The sequence below is a fragment of the Calypte anna genome, chromosome 15, assembly GCF_003957555.1.
Source record: "Calypte anna isolate BGI_N300 chromosome 15, bCalAnn1_v1.p, whole genome shotgun sequence".
In the NCBI taxonomy this organism is placed as follows: Eukaryota; Metazoa; Chordata; class Aves; order Apodiformes; family Trochilidae; genus Calypte; species Calypte anna.
This window is the reverse complement of record NC_044261.1, coordinates 1,193,279-1,215,726: the sequence shown is the minus strand read 5'-3', so window position 1 is coordinate 1,215,726 and position 22,448 is coordinate 1,193,279. Positions and strand designations below refer to the sequence as shown.

Below are 22,448 nucleotides of genomic sequence, written 5' to 3'. Positions count from 1 at the left end.
GACCTCCCGCTTCTCCTCCCTAGGGGGGGATGTCTATGCTCCGCTCCGCCCTGCCGGGTGCGGTTCGGTTCGGTTCAGCCCAAGCTACTGGGCAGCAGGGAGACTTCGAGCTGGCTGTGCTCTCTGTGCCGAACTGAGGTGAGGGTTGCGGGGCGGAACGGTAGCGGGGGTGCTGGTTGCCGGGCGGACCCGCGGTGCAGACCCGGGTCAGGAGGCGGCTGCGGGCCCAGGGGCGGCGGAGCTGGGACGGGACCGAACCGAACCCCCCGGGACCGGGTGAGGGAGAGGGCCCGGGGGGAGGGAGGGGACCCGGAGGGAGGGAGAGGACCCGCGGGGCTCTGGGGAAGGCGCTGGGAGCCGGGGGGGCCGTGGGGGCGGCGGCGGCTTTGGGCCCGGGGGCTGCGGGGTCTCTGGGAGGGGTGTTCGGGGCTGAGGGGTCTGGGGGTGAAGTGGAGGCCCCGGGGGCTCCTCTGGGTGCTGACTGAGGTTGGGACGAGTCCCCCGTGGGTCCTGCCCCGCTCGGGAGCAGGGGAAGCAGCCTCGGGTGCGGCTGGGGCTCTGGCAGGGTTGAGGTCTGGCTCGGGTTTGTTTCTTCCCCCCTTTCCTTCCCTTGGAGCTGCGGTACCGGTGGGCACAGCCCAGCTCTGGGCGTGAGGCTTCTGCTCTCCTGAAGCTTTTCTGAGTTCAGGTTTTTTTTCAGGATGTAGCAAGGGGTAAATCTGGTCGAAAAGACTCAGAACTGTGAAGGTAAGGAGGAAATCCCTGCCTCACCCTCCTGCCCTGTGCTTCTCTGTGCAGGGGCTGCCCGGAGGCAGAGGATGAGCTGTGGGTTTGTGTGTGAATGATTGTCCCAGACACCCCGTGGAGAAGGGAGCCCTCAGGTGAGTTGGTTGGTGATAAAGCTGCTGCTGGCTGCGTGGTGCTCTGTGTGGAGTGGCAACAAATCCTCCTCAGGTGTCCTCTGGGCCCTTTCCCTCACACCCCTGGGACTGATCTTGTCTGTTATCTGCATGAGGTGATGAGGACAGCCAGCCCTGGAAAGGGGATGATTGGTTTTTCCTTTCCCCCCTTTCCTTTCCCCTCTTCCTTTCCTTTCCCCTCTTCCTTTCCTTTCCCCTCTTCCTTTCCTTTCCCCTCTTCCTTCCCTTTCCCCTCTTCCTTCCCTTTCCCCTCTTCCTTCCTTTCCCCTCTTCCTTCCCTTTCCCCTCTTCCTCCCTTTCCCCTCTTCCTTCCCTTTCCCCTCTTCCTTTTCCTCCTCTTTACTGTGCAGGTTTAGCTCACTCTGTGCCCATTCCCAGAGCCCTTTGGCTCAGCCCAGGCTGCAGTTTTCTCCTGTCCCTCCTTCCCCCTTCCCATTCAATCCCCCTTTCCCTTCCCACTCCCCCTCCCTCCATTCCCGGGGATTTTCCACCACGATTCTTTGTTTCTTTTTCTTTCCGGAGGTGGTGAAAATGTTCAGCGCCAGCCAGTCCTCCAAAGCTCAGTTCCTGGACAAGGCCCGGCAGGCTCGGGAGGAGCGGCGGGAGCTGAAGGAGAGGGAGCGAGCGGCCACGCAGCTGCAGGCGCTGGCCCGGAGGTTCCTGTGCCGGTGCCGCCTCCAGAGGGAGATCCGGTGAGGGAAACTCGACACCGCGGCTCCTCCGGCTCTCCCGCTGGGTTTTTAACCCCCGGGCTTTATCCTAGGAGAGAAGTGGAGGAGTTTTTTGAGGGGAATGAGTCTGGCTCGAGCAGAAGAAGTGCTCTGTCTGTCTTCAGGATTGCCCGGAGGCTGCTGTTTGTCTTCAGCCAGAAAGAGGACAAAGAGGTGAGGCTGCTGCTCTGCTGCTCTGCTGCCAAGTGCACGTTTTGAGGAGCTGTTAATTTAATACATTTAATACACATTTAATCAGCTGTGGGGCTGCTCCTGCAGTGAATTTTGCCTTTGGAAACGAGGTCTCTGTCTCCCCAGCCCTTCCTGGAGAGCTTGGGCTGGAGGAAGGAAACAGAAGAGCCCTTGAATTTTCCAGTAGTGGCTCTGTACCCAGGGCACACTGTGACAGCTGCTTCCTGCAGGGACTGAGCAGAAACTCAGGGTTTGGTTTGGCAGCTGTGATGTGCCAGGCTCCCCCAGAGCCCCTTCCTCCTGCCCCTTCCTCCTGCCCCTTCCTCCTGCCCCTTCCTCCTGCCCCTTCCTCCTGCCCCTTCCTCCTGCCCCTCCTCTCCTGCCCCTCCTCTCCTCCCCTCCTCTCCTCCCTCCTCTCCTCCCCTCCTCTCCTCCCCTCCTCTCCTCCCCTCCTCTCCTCCCTCCTCTCCTCCCCTCCTCTCCTCCCCTCCTCTCCTCCCCTCCTCTCCTCCCCTCCTCTCCTCCCCTCCTCTCCTCCCCTCCTCTCCTCCCCTCCTCTCCTCCCCTCCTCTCCTCCCCTCCTCTCCTCCCCTCCTCTCCTTTCATTTTTGATGATGAGATTTGCCCCAGGAAGCTGTGAGGAAAACAAGAGGCAAATGAAAAGCTGTATTTCAGTTTAACTTGAGGCAGCTCTGGGTGACTTTTCTTTTTTCCCTGCTGTGTCCCAGCCCTGCTGATGGCAGTGCAAGCCCTGCAGATGGGATCCTCTGTGCTTAGAGCATCAGGGAGGGGTGTGTGCAGTGCAGACAAAGCTTTTGGATGCTTGGGATCCATCTGGGGGCTGCAGGACAGATCCTGGGAGCCTTCCTGAAATACCTCTGCCTCTCCTTGCCCTCCCAGCAGCAAGTCAGTCCCTTGCTGGGCCAAGGACTGGGCTCTGCTCCTTCCCACTCTGATTTCCTCCCAGTCCTGCAGCTCAGGATGGTTTAAGAGCTTCCAAGCTCACTGCAGATGTAACTGCACTGAGCAAACCATGAAGGAGTTGGGGGTTCTGCTGGGAGGGGGGTGGTTGGGAGCTCTGAACCCTCTGCTGCTGCCCTCAGCACCCAGGAACATCTTGGCCTGAAGCTCTTCTAGCTGAATCCCAGCAGGAAAATGCTTTTCCTGGGCTGCTGAGCAGCTCCTGCTCTGGGCTGGGAGGTGCAGGATGGGACCCATCCCTGGGTTCATGCAGGGGAATCTTGCTCCCTCTGAGCTGTTCCTGGTGCTCTTCCAGAGCAGTCCTTCCTCTACAGACCTCTAATCCCACTTTGTTTTTTCCTTTTTTTTTTTTTCCCCTCCCCTAGAGGTTTGAAAAGCTGTGCAGGTGCATTCTGAATAGCATGGATGTGGAGAATGAGCCCAAGGTCAGCAAGAGGGGGTTGTGTTTGGAGGTGGGGGGGCTGTTTGGGGTTTTTTTCCTTCTATCTGTGGGAATTTAGGCTGGTGGCATTGGAATTTTTAGCTTTCAGAAGCCCCTGAGCACTGCTGGGACTCCCTGGTGAAAGTCTGGACAGGTTCTTTTGTATTCCTCTGATATTTTTACTGTGTATGCAGCCAGAGGAGATAAAAGTCTGGGTTTTTTTTTTCTGTGGTGGGTGGCTTTGAGCAGTGATTTCTGGGGGGAGAAATGATTTGTTGGGTTGAGCAGGGTGCTGAGGGGGTTGTTTTGTGATAAAGCTCCCTGGAAATGTCAGCAGCACCAACCCCAACCCTGCTGCCCTCCCATCCTGCCCCTCAGGTGTGGTATGTCTCCCTGGCACTCTCCAAGGACCTGACACTCCTGTGGATTAAACAGATCAAAGACATTTTGTGGTTCTGCTGTGAGTTTCTCAAGCAGCTGAAGGTAAACGTTTCCTTTGTGTCCTGACTCCCTGCCTGGAGCAGTTCTGGCCTGTGGTTCATTGCCCTTGGTGTTTGTTTTTGCAGCCTGACATCTTGCAGGACTCCAGGGTGGTCAACCTGCACCTCACCATGCTGGTCACCTTCACAGACACTTCCACCTGGAAAATCCTCAGGGGAAAAGGTTGGTGAAGCCACTGAGCTGGGATTTGCTGCTAAAACCCACTGAGTCTTTCCCCACCTTTTCTCCCCCTCACAAAGATTCATTGTGGGTTTTGTGGAGGCACAAAAGGCAAACCAGAGGCAGCAAGGATTCCCCTGAGGTCAGACAGGCTGTTTCCCTTAAAACAGCAACAGTTACCATGGTTTTGGTGCTCCAAGAACATGAGAAGTGTTCAGAGATTAACAGAATGTGCTTTTAGCTCTGGGTTTCTGTAGGAAATAGGCACAGGAGAGTGCCAGGGGTGGGTGTGACTCAGCCCAAGCAAGGTTTGCAGTGAAATGCTGCTGAAGCACTGGGTTTGCACATGAGAGCAAGGATGTGGTGCAGCTTCTGAGCTGTTTTATAGCAGGTGAGGAAGGAAATGGAGGGGCTGGGGGGCTCCTGTAGTAACACCCCCCTTTTAACTCTGCAGGTGAAGCCCTGAGGCCTGCCATGAACCACATCTGTGCAAACATCATGGGACACCTCAACCAGAAGGGATTTTACTCTGTGCTGCAGGTCAGTGCTGGGCTGACAGAACTCTTGTGTCCTCTCTCTGTGCTCCTTGCTCTGCTCCTGTCACCCCCATGGGGTGTGACCCCTGCTGAGGAGCAGGGAGGCACCAAGTACAGCATCTCCTCTCACTGCTGCTGAGTAAATCCTGCTTAACCACCTCATAATGAGAGGGGCAGGAAGGACTCCTGAATGTTTTCCCCAGCTTTGCTGCTGCCCTTTTCCATGGGCTTGGTTTCTTTGCTGTTCTGCAGGGGGAAGGAACTGAGGTTGTTTTTCAAAATCTTTTAAACCAGAATCAGATTACCAGGCAGCTGTGAGCCTTGCCTGGGTAATTTTAACAATCCCTGGGAACCCTGCATGCAGATCTTAGCCAGATGAGTCCTGCACAGTGTCTGATCTGCCTGCAGTTTCCCTGGGATGCCATCATTAGCCTGAGGCCCTTCTGCCTCTGCCAAGTGGTGGGTGGGTAACGGGTCTGGAGGCTTCTCCTCATGCTCTGCTTTTTCTCTGCTCTGAAAAGAAACACAACGTGTTTATTTCCTTTGGTTAGTCACCATCTTTTTCTGAATGCTGCAGGCTTGCTTTTCTTTAATTATTGTTATTCCAGATTTTGCTAACTAATGGCTTGGCAAGATCCAGACCTTCCTTGTCCAAGGGCTCCTTGACCGCCATCTTCTCTCTGGCGCTGCGGTAAGGCAGCCAGAGCTGCTTGGGGTGATAAGACAGCCAAAGCTGTATGAATGTACAGTATTAATGGGGTTTTTTTGAAAACTTGTCATTCTGCCAGTCTCTTTCTGCCAGTAAGAGAAGTAAATCTCAACATTTGGGTTTCTTGCACTAATTTTTTCTCCCCTCTGTAGCCCCGTGGTTGCTGCGCAGTTTTCGGACAATCTGCTGAGGTCCTTTCTGATCCACATCATGTCTGTGCCTGCAATAATGACTCATCTTGCTACTCTAACACCTGAGGTATGTGGGTGATGTGATAGTACCAAAAATCCCCTAAATAACACATAAGGCCACTTGTTAATCCTTTTTTTGTCAGCTCTTGGAACAGAGCACTGGTGTTTCTCTCTGCCAGTTCCAGCTCTGCTGTGGAAGCGCTCGATCCTTCCACCCCCCAGACACTCTGGGTCTCTAATACCTCAGATTTTATCAACACCAGTGGGTTGATGGCTTGAACTGCCCTAAAATAAGTAAATAAAATAAAAATAAAGGCGTAGTGACTCACAGCTTGAGTTCTTGAAATCCTTGTTGTTCCATTTGTGTAACGACAGACAGAGACAAAGTGAAAATCAGCCCGTTGCATGGCAGAGGATCTGTGATGGTAACTCTAGGCTCTCCTAGACTGATCTGATTTCATGTGCCTGCTCCTCTCTGGGTTTTTTGTGCCAATGAGCATCAGTGTTCTTATGGACAGGCAGTTCCAAAGGTCTGTGGCCTGTTTACCTGCCAGGTGTTGTGTTTCCTACACCAGCTTCCTGTCAAATAACCTCTGTGGTGCAGCAAGCCCAACTTGCTGCTTTATTTGGGGAGGAAAGACTACCCAGGTAGCTGCTGGTGGGGTTGGTTGCTGTGGGTGGTGCCTCACTGGCAGTTCTCCCCCTCTTTCCCAGCGCCTGGCAGTGCTGGAATCTCAGGACCTTTTCCGCAAGTTCCTCCTGTTCCTGAGCCGGGAAGCGCAGTGCCGGGATGTCTGCATGTGCCTGGAAGGAAGTCACACCCTCTGTTTGCTGGGTAAGTGCCTCCAACACCTTTCTGCTGTGCTGGGAAGGCAGTTTTGAGTCAGATATTCCCCCACAGGTAAGAGCTGCCTGCAGCTCACCCTTCTTTTTCTTTTTAATCTTTATTTAGTCTCTAACTAACAACCGAGGTGCACTGCAGGACATTGCAGACATGGGCTAAGTGGTCAGAGAGGTTTTTTTGTGTTCATGCCATCATGCCTAGACTGTGAAGCATTATCTCCAGTAGCTTTTCACTTGGGCTCTGAGAAAGCCAAGTGCAGCAGCCTTGAATCTTCTCTAAATGGCAGTTACTGAAACATTCAAGTTAAGGTTGTTGTAAAAGTCCCAAGAGAAGCAGTGGAAACTTGGGAGTATCTGTGGAGTGTCTGTAGCTCATAGTACTTTGTGGAAGGTGCTGGTGGGAGAGCTGAGGAGGCAGCCAGAGTGCCAAACCACCTTAGTGGCTGAGTTGTGCTGGAAGTGACATGCTGCAGGGTGGCCTCTGCTTGTCACTCTTCACAGAAATCCTCTCCTGGCCTGGAAAAGGAGAGTGAATTCATTTCCCCTGCTGTGTCTCTAACCACTGTCCTGCAGCATCTGTTCCTCTGTTAAGTCTTGCTGTGCTGGTCATTCCCCAGGGAACCTTGTGTACTTGGGCTCCTTGAATGACAAAGTCCTTGAGGAGGAGACAGCTCATTTTGTGGGGGTGCTCATCCAGATGCTCTCCTACTGCCAGAAGTATGTTTCACAAAAGAAATCCAACCTCACCCACTGGCATCCTGTTCTGGGCTGGTTTTCCCAGACTGTGGATTATGGGTAAGTGAGGAGAACTCTATGATGAGAGATGATTTAAGTCTCTTTTTATTTTCTCCTTGTCTTTGTTTGATTTGGCACAGTCAGACTGGTGAGCAGTGGTCATCCTGGGACACACTCAACGTGGGGTTTGTGTATCTGCAGGGTGGCTGCATGCTCTGCTTTGCATTTTAGCTGGAACCAATCAAAGAATCACTGCCTGGTGGGTCGTTCCAGTCTCTCCTTCTAATGTGACTCTCTGACTTGTCTTTCAGACTGAATGAGTCCATGCCTCTGCTGACAAAGCAGCTGCAGCATCTCTGGGGAGTCCACATGATCCGCATCCTCTTCAGTGATGTGCTCAGCAAGAAATTGCTGGAGAATCAGGAAATAGCTCAGCTGCCAGCACAGCCACTTTCCCCTCAGAACAGCCTGCCCATGAAGAGTCAGTTCTGGAGGGTTGCTTTGCTTTGTGTCTCTGTACATGTGTCTTTCTCCCAGGGCTTTGACTTTTTTCCACTTATGCTAAAAGCTTTGAGTAATTACTTGCAGCAGCAGGTGGGGATATGGTCTCTTCTCCTCTCTGTAATTCCTGCTTAGAATGCCTCTGTGACCTGGGGCAAGCCTTTTCCTTTGGTGCTGTGAAAATATTTGCTTGTTTTAGCAGTATTTTTTCATTGCTCCTCAAGTAATTGAAGTGCTTACTGCATAACTTCCCAGGGCCAGACAGGAGGCCCTTTGCCCAGGTGAGGAGCAGAGTGAAGCTCCTGGGCCTGTGGTGCATGGTGCTCCTACAGAGGAGTGTTTGAACTAAGTTTGGACTGTAATTTGGCTATTTTCTGGCTGCTGCCACAGCAGTGGGTCCTGTGCTCGTTGGCTACTGCAGTTCTGGGAAGGTTTTTTGCCCTAGAGTGAAGTCCCTACTGGAATACTCTGTTAGCAGCCACGTGTGTCCTGCCAGAAACATCCACCAAAACCTTCTGGCTCTGGGAGTGGCTGAATCTGCTTTAAATCCTCTTTGTCACATGGCTGCCAAGTGGCTGAGGAAAAGAGAACTGGTTTGGAATGGCACTGAGCCAAGGTCTCACCTGCTTCTCTTGTCACCAGATCTTTTCAAGAGAGCTTTCCAGAAGTCTGCATCTGTCAGGAACATTCTCAAACCTGTCGGGGGCAAACGAGTGGACTCAGCAGAAGTGCAGAAGATGTGCAGCATCTGTGTTCTGTACCAGACCACCCTCACCACCCTGACCCAGATCCGCCTGCAGATCCTCACAGGTCAGGGCACAGCTCTGCTCTTCACCTCTGTGAAGAGAAAGGAGAAAAAAAAAGATTTTTGTTATTAAATTCTGTTGACTTGTTGGTAGTTTTATTACTGACAACAGTTTATTGACTGGCTGGGTGGAAGGCTTGTTCCATCCTGAATCATACATCTGATCAATAACATTTATCACTTATTGAGCATTAACTCCCCAGAATACAAATTGAAGCAAGTTCTCCTCTAATGAAACCATGCTTACTCCCTATCAAACCTAAGACTGAGTCAGGATTTCTGAGCAGCCCAGCAGTATTAATCTTCATGTGGTGTGAACACTGAATGCTTTCATACATCTTAGGAACAAATTGCCTGTCTCAGGAATGGATGGGGGAGGTGATGAGCACTGCTTTGGTCTAGTGGCTATTGCAGAGGAGTGAGTCCAGGGTTTTGGGTGCTTTGTGGCTGTAGTAGTGACCACAGGTCACCACTCCTCCCTTTGTGTTCTCATCTCTGGCTGCAGTGGTGACCAGGTCACAGGAATTCATTTTTTTTCTAAAGTTGAAAAAGAATCAGTGGGAAGGGGCTTCAGATGTGCAAGTGATTAATGTCTAAAAAAAATGCCTTTTTTTTTTTTTCTGCTTATTGTACATCTGTGAGTGCAGACAGGCATGGTGCTGGTGTTGCCTTCACTTGAAGTCTTGCTTAGCAAAAGGATCTTTTGTCTCCAAGTCCCCTTTCTCCCCACGAGCCCCCCGTGGCCCAGTAACTTCCCTGAGTGTGCTTTGTGTTCTTCCATTGCCAGGCCTCACTTACCTGGATGATCTGCTGCCCAAATTATGGGCTTTTATCTGTGAGCTGGGACCACAGGGAGGGTTAAAACTCTTCTTGGAGTGCTTGAATAATGACACAGAGGAATCCAAGAGGCTGCTGGCCATGCTGATGCTCTTCTGTGACTGCTCCAGACACCTCATCACGTAGGTAGCACATGGGGGGGGGATGCTCTGCAGCTTTGGGATGTGGAGCTGGTGTGTTCCTTCCATTTCAAGAGGAACACTTCATCTGTTGCTGCCTTTGCACTGAGGCAGAGTTGAGCAGCAAGCTTACCAGAGGCTCCTGGGAGGTAAAAGGCTTCAGAAGGACCTTCCCCTGAGCCATGTGGTGCTGCAGGCACACACAGCTGCCTGGGCTGGGAACAAAATATTGCAGCACTGCTAAGGGAGGGGAAAGAAACATTTTCTCTGTTGCTTCTGGGCAGTGTGAAGCAAATGCTTCAGTGAGTCCAGCTGAGCTCTGAGGAACAATGTTACAGGAAAGCTCCTCAGGTTATCTGCTGCTGTTGAAAACTCTGCTGCTGTCTCCCTCAGATTACACAAAGGGTGGGAGACAGGATGGGGATTGCCTTGGCTGGTCAGCAGGGACAGTTTCCTGAGCCTGAATGGTGAAAACCTTTTCTTGGGGATGAGTGCCTGGGTCCTTGTAACTGCACAGTCCTGGCCTGTCTCTCAGACCTTGGACTCTCTTCTGTTAGGATCAGCTATCAATCAAAATCAATAAATAAGGTTCAGTTGTTTATGCCCATGGATCCTCATGGGTGTCAGTTGGCATAGAAATAAGAGCTGCTGCTGAGGGATAATGTGCCTTTATTAAAATTTCAAAAGGGAATTAAATTTACACTTGGCATTTGCATTTGTTTTCTCTGATAGGATTCTTGATGACATTGAAGTCTATGAGGAGCAGATTTCATTCAAACTGGAAGAGCTTGTTACCATCTCATCCTTTCTTAATTCCTTTGTGTTTAAGATGATCTGGGATGGAATTGTAGGTAAGTACTTTTTGGAGCTTGACTTGAAGTTAATATTAGAACAACAAAAAGAATCAAGTTTGGGATTTGAAGCTTCTGCTAACTATTGTTTTGGGCAGAAAACTGCCCTATGTTGCATGGCATGAGAACATCTCCCAGTCCTGTGGTGCCCAGGTGTCACTCTGATGTGTGGCACCAAACACAGAGCATTTTTCCAGTAAGGGTTTGTGTACCAGACCAGTAAGGGTTTGTGTACCAGACCAGTAAGGGTTTGTGTACCAGACCAGTAAGGGTTTGTGTACCAGACCAGTAAGGGTTTGTGTACCAGACCTGATGGTTGGGGTTTGCCAGGCACTAAGTTTAGCACGACTGGGCCAGGATGTGGCACAGGGCTTTGACAAAGCAGAGAGTTGCTCTAGATCTGGTGTAACTTGGAGACAGCTCAGTTCTGGCAGTTAGATGAGACTTTCCTTTTCCTGTTGTGGTGGCTCAGCTGAGGTGGCTTTGGTGTGGCTTTTGGAGACAAGTCTGTCCCCTGGGAAGCCCCAGATGCCAGAGGTCAGGAGAGGCAGACCTGTGGGTGTGGGTGATCAGCATGTTGCTCTCAGTCTCTGCTGTTACCTGGGGGTCCTGGGGCTCCTGGACATTGCTGCTGTGTTCCTTTTGTTCAGAGAATGCCAGAGGGGAGACCCTGGAGCTGTTCCACTCTGTCCACGGGTGGCTCATGGTGCTGTACGAGCGGGATTGCCGCCGGCGCTTTGCTCCTGAGGACCACTGGCTGCGCAAGTGAGTGGCCAGGGGAGGCTGCTGGGTCCTGGCCCACTGTGCCACCTCCCCCGGGGTGCCTGCTGTGGGCTCCCTCCCTTCAAACCAAGCTCCTCTTCTTCTGCCCACATGATTTTTCTTAGCTGTGTAGTCCTGAGCACTTCAATCATCTGAAATCATTCTGTGTCCCCTCCTGCCCCTCCTCACCACACCCAGGGGTTTGCTGGGGCTCTGAGTCTCTGCCTTTCTTTGTAAGGGACCTCAAACCCAGTGTGCTCTTCCAGGAGTTAGACAAGGACAAGAAACGAGCCCAGCTGCTCCTGCAGTACATCCCCCACGTCATTCCCCACAAGAATGTGAGTGGGGGCAGAGGGGGAGGGCTGAAAAGCCAGGGACAGGGGTGGCCTGGGAGGAGAGGGACACACATCTTGACACTTGTCCCTGGCTGGGACAACCGAGAGCATGCATCAGGAGCACCTGAATACCTTGCTGCACTGGAGGGTAAGGATCCTGGTGGCTGAAGACTTCTCTTTGTTTTCTCTTGAAGAGGGTGCTGCTGTTCCGAAATATGGTGACGAAGGAGAAGGAGAAGCTTGGGCTGGTGGAAACCAGCTCTGCATCTCCTCACGTCACACACATCACCATCCGCCGCTCACGCATGCTGGAGGTGAGTGCTTTGCTTTGCAGGAGCCAGCAGCAAGGCAGCTGCTTGTCCTGACAGGAATAGGGTGTGAATGGGCTTTTATCCTTCCTGTGGGTGCTGAAGAACCCAGTGCCAGTTCTGTCTGCCTGGTGCTGCAGGACCTTGGATCAGTTCAGACTCCTATGAGCCTGGAGTCGTGAGCAGGACAAAAACTGATCTTTTGGGGCACAAAATTCAATGGCAAATGCAGCTCTCTGTGGTTTATCTGCCTCCTGCATGTCTGTGTGGGTGTTTCATGTGTCTGCCTGGATTCTGTCCTCTGCCTCTTCTGCTCTCTGTAGGATGGATACGAGCAGCTCCGGCAGCTTTCCCAGAATGCCATGAAGGGAGTGATCAGAGTGAAGTTTGTGAATGATCTGGGTGTTGATGAAGCTGGCATTGATCAAGATGGGGTCTTCAAAGAGTTTCTGGAAGAGATAATAAAGAAGGTGTTTGACCCTGCACTCAACTTGTTCAAGGTGTGACAGGTTCTGGCTGTGCTGACCCACTGCAGAGAGAAGCAGACTGTCTGACTGTACTGTTACCTGTTTCTGTGCAGACAACCAGTGGTGACGAGAGGCTGTATCCATCCCCAACATCCTACATCCATGAGAACTACCTGCAGCTCTTTGAGTTTGTAGGGAAAATGCTTGGGAAGGCTGTATATGAGGTGAGCCAAAATTGCCACAGTGGCAAGAGGAGCACTCTTGTTCCCCAGCACATGATCTGCCTGCAAGGCCTCAGAAGTAACCAAAGGTGTTGCAGATAACAAGTGTGTGGCAGAACCTTACCTGTTAATTCTTGTTTTCTGTAGGGGATAGTTGTGGATGTACCATTTGCTTCCTTCTTTCTGAGTCAGCTACTTGGGCACCACCACAGTGTCTTCTACAGCTCTGTAGATGAACTTCCTTCCTTGGACTCTGAGTTCTATAAGAATCTCACTTCAATTAAGGTTTGAGCATGACTTTTCCTGTTGTTTAACTCCCTCCTCACTGCCTGCTGCTAGAAACACTCAAACTGCAAATACCTTTTCAGTGCTGATCATCTTTAAAAGCACCCTGGAAGTGATGGGTGGCTCTGAGGCAGGCTGGCAGGTGACTGTCCTGGGCTTTTACCTGGTCAAGCAGGGAGGAGAAAGGAGTCTGAAGGTGTAAACCTGGAAGTGGCAGGAGGGAAATCCCAAGGTTTAGCCTCAGCTCTTGTTGCAGTCTCCTCACAACCTGGAGCAGCTCACGCATTTGTTATGCTCTGGTGCCTCGAGCCTGCTGGGGGTCCCTCAGTGTCAGAATAATCCAGCTGATGCTGTTCCTGCTGCTGAACACTGAGCTCCTGCCCCTTTCTCTGCTCCTCCTCTAGCGCTACGATGGTGACATCAGTGACCTGGGCTTAACACTGTCCTATGATGAAGATGTCATGGGTCAGGTAAGCTTTTATTCCCTCACTGTGTTGGACTTTGTGTTGTTCCAAGCCCTCTCCTCAAGCCAGGTGGTGACAAGCAGAGATCTGGGCACTGAGAGAGCCCACAGCCCTGGCTCAGGCAATCCCTGTGTCTCCTGGTTAGATCCCAGCTGCTCCTCAGGAGCATCTCCCCCACTTGTCTGGCTGATGCTGTTGGGAAGAGCCTGTGAAGCACTGAGGAGGGATTCTGAGGATCATACAAACAGCTGAGGGCAGAATGAGGTTTGATTCCTGAGCAGAGGTGTCCCTAGAGCAGAGCAGTAGAGCTGCAGTCTGACTTGCCAGCAGAATTCAGCTTTTTTTCTCTGCTGAACTTGTCTTGAGCATCTCACAGTCAGATGGTCTGTCCCAGCTCATGCCACACTGACTGCTTTTCACTCTGGTGCTCCTGTTTCTGGGTATTTCAGGTGGGTGCTCTGTGTGACCCCTCTGAACAAGAATCTTGAGGGGACTAACTAGTAAAAATGACCTTGGGTTTGGTTGTGGTGAGGAATTAGCTCTGCTTTTACAGAAAAAGTGCCTGTGTGAAAGGCTGGGTCAGCTTCAGAGGCTCTCTGAGCACAGATATAGGGTTCTGCAGCTCCCTCCAATATTTAGCTGTGGGCAGAGAGCAGCTTTTTCCACAAAAGGTTTGGCTTCTGACCCTTAATTTTTCTAGTGCCAGGAGCAGAATCTGTGAGCAAGGAGAAATTCCTTTGCTTTAAACACAGCCATTTCTGTCAGAGAAACTTCAGGTATGTCAGGAGGTCTCTTGGCCTCGAGAGGAAAATGCTGTTCACCAGTCCCTTAGGAAGGCTTGAAGGTTTTTGGTTACTCTTGGGCCTTGAAGCTCTGTGATGCTGTGTGTGCAGAGCTGGAAGATGTGCAGAGCTAAGATGGAAATGTCTTTGCTCTGTGTTTGCTGTTGTGGCTGCAAATCCCCTGAGCAGACCCCAGCCAGCACCAAGCTGTTGGCAGTGTAGGTCCAGAGGCAGAGAGCTCAGAGACCACTAAGTCATGGAGTGTGTGTCAAGGGCAGGTTGTTCTTGAGAGCTTTGTGTGCTGCAGGTTTTTGTTTTTATTCCTAAGCTGGCTGCTTTGGGCCTGCTTTGCACACATCTGACAGCAGCACCAACACTGGTATTGCACCTGCAAAGCTCTGGTTGAGTGAGAAGAGAGGAAAGTACAGACACAGCTCTGCTCTACTCAGGGGCTGCACACCTTGCTGCTGCCTTGGCACTGCTGAGCTTTTAGCTTTGAGGTGTTTCCCACCTGAAAAATAAAAACAGGAAACAGAAAAAATAGGAAAACCAGAAGCCAGCAGTGAGATGTGGAAGGCTACTGCACTCAAAGCTTGAAAATAAAGTCAGACTCCTGTTTGCCTGCTGCTTGGGCCATGCTGAAGCAGCCAAGTGAGGTAATTCTGGTTTCTGAATGAATTTGTGCATCCCTGCTGGGTACAGCCCTGTGCTGGCTGCAGGGGAGCTGAGCTCCTGGTGCTGGGCTCCCTCCTCACCTCTGGAGCCACCTGGAACTGAAGCACAGAGGCCACTGCTGTGGGAATGGTGACTTTGCTGCCTCGAGGCTTGGTGCAGAGATGAGTTGTGACTCTCTTGCTGTAGCAGGCATGCAGAGGGTCCCTGTGTGTGAGCAGGGCTGGTGCTGGGCCGCAGGGCAGGGAGGAGGTGCTGGGATGCTCCCTCCTGTCGCCCTTTCCGTGTCTCACAGAGTGCCCATCCCGAGGGACAGGGAGCTCCAGGGAGCTCTGTCACTTGGGTGGTGACAGCCCCAGGTGAGCCCCGTGGAGCAGACAGCTCTGGGTTGTGCTGTTAGGCTGAGGCAGGAGCTCGTTTGGCTGCTGGATTCTGGGCTTGTGACAGCCCCCGGGGCTCTGGGGATGGAGCTGTGCGCGGTTCAGCGGTGATGGATGGGAGAAGGGTGGGGAGGCAGAGGGCCCTGCTGCTCAGTGACTCTGCTGATGGTTCAGTGAAACTGGTTCAAGGCAGAATCAGGATGATTATTTAAATTTAAAATCCTACTGTTTTATTTAAAAAAAAAAAAAAAAATGTTTTCTGGAGAGGTGAGAGCTGAGCTGTTCCTGTCCGCTGTGGTTCCAGGCAGTAATTAGCAATCCAATCATTTCTTCCCTCAGCTTGTTTGCCATGAACTTGTTCCTGGAGGGAAGACCATTCCCGTTACCAATGAAAATAAGTAAGTACAGCAATTAGATTTTTAAGGTCAGCGCTGCAAAATACTTTATTCTAGTTCCTTGGGCTTGCATCTGGAATGAATTGAGATAGATTAGAGTAGAAGGAGCACATAAATATCTTAATAGAATTTGCTGGTTACAGTTCATCGGCAGAAATTGTATCAAATTCGATTTGCAAAATAAAAATTGACAATTTACTTCTTGAAACAGCACTTCTGAGGTCAAAGGCACACAGTCTGTGAGATTCTGCAGGATTTAATGATGGTGATAGATGCAGACAGATGGATTCAGAGCAATTCAGGCACACAGTCGTGAACATAGAGGGCACAGATGCTCAAAGACACCTTGGAGCAGACAGATCTTCTCAGAATGATAACATGTGGCAGTTGTATAAAGCACTGCTCTTCAGAAGAGACAGTGGTGAATTCAAATGCAGTCGACAGTCATACTTTAGACACAGGAAATCAGAGGAGACACCAAGCCCTGGAGCTATTTTCACAGATAACTGCCTTTTAGATACTTATCCTAAATGTCAACTCCAGAGCCTGAAAACCAAACCCACCTTTTTGTTCCCTTTTTATTTTTTTTTTCTCCTCCACACCCTTCAGTGATCATAAAAGCAGGGTGAAATGTCTGTTAAGCAGATGTGTGGTTGAACTGGTAATGTGGGGGTTGTTCTCTTTAATGGCAAGTGAAAGCTGGATCCTACCTGAGGATTTGCTTTTGTGGAGTTGTGCTTTGCAGTCTGATGTTCTCAGGCTTCTCCTGAGCTCTGACCAGGGAGTTTGCACTTAAAAGATCTTTCTCTGGCTTGTCAGAAGTCAGCTCAGGGAGGAAGTTAAAAGTCCTGTATGTTGCTCTAGTTGCTTGCAGCAGAAGCTGTGAAGCTTCTGTGCAGATGTGCACACAGATTGGGAGCTGGGAGGGAGCAGGAGGAGGGCTGCAGGTGGAAGCAATCTGGAAACAGTTCTGTCTGTTATGGTGGAGCAAGGCTACCTGCCCCAAATCCAATCCATGTGACTGTGGTGCTGATGGAGAAGACTCCACAAGTTTGGTTCTTTTGATTGTTGGTGAGAAGAGGAAGCCCGGTGGTGCCTCCCTCTAATAAGCAGGGCACCTCTTCCTTCCCCCTGGCATGAAGGTGGAAATCTCCTAAGTGCTTTTCAGTGTGTTCATTCTCCTGCTGTGGGTTTTGCTGCAGACAGGGTTTTTTTTCCAGACCTAAAGAAGTGCTTGTGACTGGGGACCTGATCCTTTAAAGAGGAGTCAGATGCATCCCCCCTGGGAGCTGCTGTTTGGCCAAGGTTGATCAAGTGATTGTTAGAGCCAAGTGTGATCCCTGGGTTGGAAAGAAGCTTTTAAAAACCAGCAGACACTCCCAGAGGCAGGAGGTGGTGGGCAAAGCCTGGCAAAAGCACAGCTTTTTCTGCTTAAATAAAGAGCAGGGCCCTGGAGGGAAAAGTAAAACACATCTCCATGCAGTGCTTGTCCCTTTGGGGCTGGAGAGACAGCTCAGCAGCCTTGTTCCTGCTCTGCTGAGGTGTCTGTGCCTTGCTGCTCCAGCTCCCTCACTGCCACCTCCCCTGTTGCACCCAGGATCAGCTACATCCATCTGATGGCTCACTTCAGGATGCACACGCAGATCAAGAGCCAGACAGCAGCACTCATCAGTGGGTTCAGGTCCATCATCAAACCCGAGTGGATCCGGATGTTTTCTGCCCCGGAGCTGCAGCGCCTGATCTCTGGGGACAACGCTGAGATTGACCTGGAGGACTTGAAGTAAGTGAGCAGCTTGGGCAGCAAACCAAGCTGCTTTATTACAGAGCTACTTTGGGGGAGGTTTGCAGGAGGCTCTTCCATCACCTTCTGCTCCTCCTAACTGAAATTTGAGGATAGAAATGGATGGGGCTGAGGAGCATGGTTCTTGGACAGGAAGGGTCTTGTCCTCTGCAGCTCCTGGCAGCTGTGACCCTCCTGCAGTGGGACAGAAGCCTGTCACAGCCCTTCTCTCCCCAGGAAACACACAGTGTACTATGGGGGCTTCCATGGGAGTCACCGGGTCATTATCTGGCTGTGGGACATCCTGGCCAATGACTTCAGCCCTGAGGAGAGAGCCATGTTCCTCAAGGTAAATCCAGCCCCTCCAGCCTGACCTCTGGCCAGTGCTGTTCTCCTCCTGTTAGCTGGGTGCTTTCTGCACTGACAGAAGGGGTGTCAGACTGCTTGATGCCCTAAAATCACCATCCTGCTCCCCTGCAGAGGGGCAGCCATGGGAGCCAAGTTGTATAAATGCTCGTGTCCCCACGAATAGCCCAAAAGCCAGCAGAGCTGCACACTAAAGCTCAGCAGTGCCATGCTGTGGGGTGCTGCAATGCCAGGCTGCTCTCACTGTCTTCCACTGTCCCTCACTTTTTCCAGTTTGTTACCAGCTGCTCCAGGCCTCCACTTTTGGGCTTTGCCTACCTCAAGCCTCCTTTTTCCATCCGCTGCGTGGAGGTCTCTGATGATCAGGTAGGCACCCACCACCCTCCCTGCTCCTGTCTCCTGTGTTTCCTGACAGGCTGTGTCTGACCAGGGAACTGGAAGCTGTGAAGATACAGCCTCACACTGATGGCACGTGTAGGCTTGGAGCAGCACTTGGGCTCTTTTTGCTGTCCCCAGGGTTGTGTTTTCCCCCTGGGACACCCCGCGAGGGGACCCCGGGTGTGCGTTGGGCAGCAGCAGCCAGAGGAGCAGCTCCTTTCCAGGCTGTGGTGGGGAACAGAGCTTTGAAGCGTGGCTCCACTGTTTTGTGTTGGCAAAAGGAAGGAGCAGAGCAGAGCAGGGCAGGGCAGGGGTGACAGGTTTCTGCCCCCCTGCAGGACACAGGGGACACTCTGGGCAGCGTGCTGCGGGGCTTCTTCACCATCCGCAAGAAAGAGCCCGGAGGGCGCCTGCCAACCTCCTCCACCTGCTTCAACCTCCTCAAGCTTCCCAACTACAGCAAGAAGAGCATCCTGAGGGAGAAGCTGCGTTATGCCATCAGCATGAACACTGGCTTCGAGCTCTCCTAGTCACCGTGGCCCTGGACTCTGGGCTGAGAGCTGCTGGAACTGGTGGCCTTCACACACAGAGGGTGGGTGGGCTCCGTGGGAGCTGGCTGCTGGCTCAAGGGCAGGAGAGGTGCAGCTAATAAATGATGAAGGTTTAGAGGGAAGAGCTGCTGGGTTAGACAGGGCTTGTCTCTTCTCAGGCACTTCTCCAGGATGAAGGAGGTGATGGGCCTGACCCAATACACTTCACTTGACACCCACGTAAATCAGCTTTTTAAAGCAAACCCCGGGGGAGCGTCAAAGGAACATTCAAAGTGCCACTCAGATTAGTGACCGTAGCACCCCCCTGGCAGGCTGGGCAGCTGCTGCCGTGGGAGTGTTTCTTTTTCCTTTCCCAGGAGATGGTCCAGTCTCTCTACTGGGTGGAAGTCAAGCCTGTGGGAAGCTGCACAAAGGCAGGAACGTGACGAGGAGACGAGCAGGAGGCTGCGGCGGCAGTCGAGCCCCGGACGGGGCAGAATTAACTCAGGACAGGTACTGCACAGGGGCTGCCTCACACCCCTGTGTTTCTCTTGGAGAAGGAAGCACTTGCCCAGACTGGAGGAGCAGCAGGTTAAATGCCAGCAGATGGACCCTGCCACTCTCAGGAAGGTTTTGGAGTGCTGTAGGTTAAGAGCTCAAGCAGCAGGCGTGGGGGGTCAGCGTGCGGAGCCAACTGTGCCTCTGCCAAGCTCCTGCCAGAGCCTGGGCTTTGGATGGAAGAGTTTGTTGTCTGGATTTGCTCAGGAGCAGAAAAGGTTGAATTTTACTGCATTTCCAGAGGCTGGGAGCTGGCACAGAGCTCAGTGCTCAAGTGGGGCAGGTGCCCCCTGTGTTCTCTGGGCGGGGAATGTGCTGAGCTGCCCAGAGCCCTCTGGAAAAATTCCTCCCCTGGCAAAATTCCTCTTACTTGGATAAAAGTTTTCACTTTGTGTGCAGGCTCTTTTGTTAGGGAGATGTGCTGGTTTGAACCAGGACTTGGCCTCTGTGTAACAACCACGTTCTCTTTGCTGCCAAACTGTTTGTTTTGGTTGGTTTGTTTCTTTCTGGCCTTATTTTTAACAGCTGATGTTTGCCTGTAGCAGGCAAACCTTTTTCAGGGGGTTCTGGAAAGGGAGGGTGTGAGTTGGGGGGGGTTGCATGTGTGTTTTGGGAAGGTGTGGACCCTTCCTGCCATTTCTAACCAAGTCCAGACCCTGGCTGTAAAATATCCCTGCAGCTTCATGGCCTTGGTCCCTGGAGCAGAGCCTGCATCTCCTGGGCTGCTGAGATCCTGGCCCAAAGGAAAGCCATGTATGTTCTCCTGGTGGGGACAGGATTAAAAACTTTTCCCCTTCCCCTGTGGCTGCTCACTAATCAAAGAAGCTCCTGCAGAGGGTCTCGTGTCCCTCCCACCCTCCCTGTGGCACTGGTGGCTCTCACCCCACACAGCTCTGTCTGGGCAAGGTGGGTTGGAAGCCTCGTGCTGCACAAGTGGGCTTGCAGCAGCTGCTCCAGCACCCTACCTCATCCTCTGCCTTGCTCCAGCTCCAGCCCCTGGCATTCCCAGCCCTTCTGCACAGGTCTCTGCAGGACAAGGCTCCCTGAACTCCCTCATAACCATGAGGAACATTTCAAACAGGCCAGAAAATCCTTGGCTCTGTTCAGCCAAGAACACAGCAATGGCCTTTGCTTCAGTGTTCTCTCCTGCCTTGCCTCAGCTGGTTGTTAGAGAAGCAGCCTTTATTTCTTTTGTTTTCTTACTTTTTGTTGGAACCAGTGCCTGTAAATATATCTGGAGAGCAAGATCAGAATCCTTTTTCTGTGTCAGCTCAGTAATACTGAACAGGAGTGATCAGAAGTGTTAGGGAGGGCAGGAATGTGCATTCAGAGGATTCAAGATGCTAGACTAAGAATCCAGAGATCTTTAAGAGAAGAAGTTTACTATAATCTTGAAGCTTTCTTTCTGCATAGAGCATTTCAGCATTAAGCAGTTGTTGAATGTGTATGTGAGAGGTTCAGGTACTGATTTGTACCAATCATAGCTTAAAATACCACATGAGATCTTTTTTTTCTTCTAGGGAAATGCAGTGTCTGACTAGAGCACAGTGGTTGATTGATGCAGTGAGTTGTTTGAACACAGTGAGAGAAAATCTTTGCCCCCCTTTTTTGCTTCTTTCCTCAGGAGTACAATTCCCAGAAAAGTTCTTAATGCAGACTTGGGTCTCTTCCCAACCTGGAAATATTGCACTATGAGACACTACATCTGATTTTGTAGCTAGAGTATAAAATGTGATTGTTTAGTCCTTGCCCTGGTGGCTGTAATTTCTTTTGGTAGCTGATTTCTGTAAACTTGGGAGGCTTTAGTATGTTTTTACCTGGGCAGAAGCTGTGGATGGGTGCTGTGCACAGGGGTTCTTTGAAGGGCAGGGGGGGAGTTTGCTGTGGGAGATGAATGGCAATTTTTTCCTACAGAAGACTGGCTGCTGTGGAGACCTTGGGAGCATCCCTTGTTGTCAGAAATGCAGGGAAGTGAAAAATAAACCTGGTGTGAGTAAGATGAGTGGATGTCTCCTCTTCCTTTGGCTGCTGGGGCCCTGGCAGGGGTGAGGCAGGGGAGGAGGAGGGTGCTGGCTGCTTGGCAAAGCCTTTGCCAGGCAGGTTTCTGGGGTGTGTGCTGAGGTGCCCCTCTTTGGGGGACTCCTGGTGGTGGTGGGAGAGTCTCTGAGCCCAGAGGGACTTGGCAGCTGTGTTTGAAGCAGGATTTGTTCTTGTGTCTTGGAAAAGAGCTCAGGTTTGGTGGGTGGCAGTGTAGCCCTTTGCTCAGCAGCTCTGGGGCTCATCTCAGCCCTCCCTGGTCCCATCTAGATGATCTTTAAGGTCCCTTCCAACCATTCTGTGACCTCCCCCTGCCCTCCTGCCCTCTCGCCCTGGAGTGAGGTGCTGGGTGCCAGCTCTGGGTGCTGGGGCTCTGCTGGGGAGAGGGAGCTGGATTGGGAGTGAGGGAGCAGGCTCCCAGTCAAGTGTGCAAGCACCATTGTTTTGACACAGAGGCATATGGCACCAGCAGCAAGAGCAGAAAGAAACCCCACAGCAGATGCTGCCAAGGCAGAAAGCTGGCAGCAGGCAGCCAGGCCTGCAGAATCCCTGCTTCACCACCACCTCCTGCTTCTCCATCACTGCCCCAAGGTGAGTCCCAGCATGGCTGCAGCACTTGGGCCCCGCTGCAGGCAGAGGGAGGGATTTCTGGGGAGCAGAGAGCTCCTCTCCCTGCTCCTCCAGACTGTCCCAAGCCCCTGATTTTTACTCCACTGAGTGGTGTCTCCTCCACCTGATTCCACCTCCTTGTGCCCTCCCAGCCCCTGCTCTGTGCTGGGGATGGTTGCAGGTCTGGATGGAGAGGGAGGAGGGTGTGCTGAGCTCTGCATCCCTCAGCAGGAGATCAGCTTTTCCTGCAGCTCACTTCCCTTTGCTCACTTCTACCCTGACAGGCAGCAGCCCCTGCAGCACCTTTGTGTCCTGATGGGGCTGTGGTCAGACCCCTGGGGCCCTGGTTTGGCACCTCCACCCCCCAGGTCAGTGGCACTGCCACTTGCTGTTTAGCAATGTGCTTTTGAGGCAGTTTCCAAGCTCAACTTTTGTGCCATGCTGACCCTGTGCAGTTTCCCCTGAGCACTACCTGGGGCACTCTGCTGCCTCTCTGCACCCCAAAATTCCCCCTTGTGCAGCAGCAGCACACCAAGCCTGGGGCTGGGGGGGCTCACCCAGGGTATTGCTCCCTCCTTTCTGTGCATGTGCAAACGTTGCCTCGTATCAATTTTCCTGGGACTTGGCAAAATGTATGTTTGTGTCATCCCTGCAGGAGCAGCAGCCAGCTCTGCTGCTTACACATCGTGGCAGTAATAGAGGTGCTTGAGTTATGGCAAAACTTATTTCATTTTACAGCTCCTACAGCATTAACAGATGTACAGGCATCTGATCCAATCATGCAGCAAGAGATTTTGGGGCCAGTTCTTCCAGTTTTGACAGTGTGTAAGCTAGGAGCAGCCATACATTTTACAAACAAGAATAAACGACCCTTAGCAACATATGTCTGTGCTGGCAGCTCCCAGCTAATCATAAATAAGGAACCCTGCTAGGCAGGAATGGGGCTGGGCTCTGCAGCCAGGCAGGGTGGACAAAGCATCTGCCTTCCTCCCATTATATTAATGAGGTGCAGGCACTGGAATCCCTGTGCTGTGGGGCTGGAAGTGCTGGGAGGGGACAAAGGGCTTGGAAAAACAAATGCTAAGGCAGAGCAAGGGAGCTTTATTTG

At 52.0% G+C, this 22,448-nt stretch overlaps 1 protein-coding gene across 3 annotated transcripts; it reads left to right on the top strand.

Annotated features, from left to right (window-relative positions):
* The first annotated feature begins 42 nt into the window (after nt 1-42).
* On the top strand, nt 43-20,696 carry UBE3B (ubiquitin protein ligase E3B). 3 transcript variants are annotated; one of them, XR_003988237.1, is made up of 29 exons: nt 184-276; nt 799-881; nt 1,443-1,612; nt 1,684-1,804; nt 3,169-3,228; nt 3,603-3,707; nt 3,791-3,887; nt 4,339-4,424; nt 5,029-5,111; nt 5,282-5,387; nt 6,035-6,155; nt 6,781-6,958; nt 7,210-7,379; nt 8,042-8,209; nt 8,992-9,163; nt 9,893-10,011; nt 10,662-10,776; nt 11,012-11,111; nt 11,303-11,422; nt 11,740-11,916; nt 11,997-12,107; nt 12,252-12,389; nt 12,794-12,859; nt 15,027-15,085; nt 16,680-16,862; nt 17,100-17,211; nt 17,502-17,594; nt 17,945-18,198; nt 18,316-20,696. XR_003988237.1 is itself a non-coding variant. In XM_030460869.1 (28 exons), exons 3-28 carry the CDS (start codon nt 1,452-1,454, stop codon nt 18,134-18,136), a joined length of 3,213 nt encoding a protein of 1,070 aa, XP_030316729.1. In that variant the 5' UTR covers nt 43-138; nt 799-881; nt 1,443-1,451; the 3' UTR covers nt 18,137-20,696. The 3 variants fall into 3 exon arrangements, 2 of the variants coding, with proteins under 2 accessions (XP_030316729.1, XP_030316728.1); XM_030460869.1 differs by lacking the exon at nt 184-276 and adding an exon at nt 43-138 and having other exon boundaries at nt 17,945-20,696; XM_030460868.1 differs by having other exon boundaries at nt 17,945-20,696.
* The last annotated feature ends 1,752 nt before the right edge of the window (nt 20,697-22,448 follow it).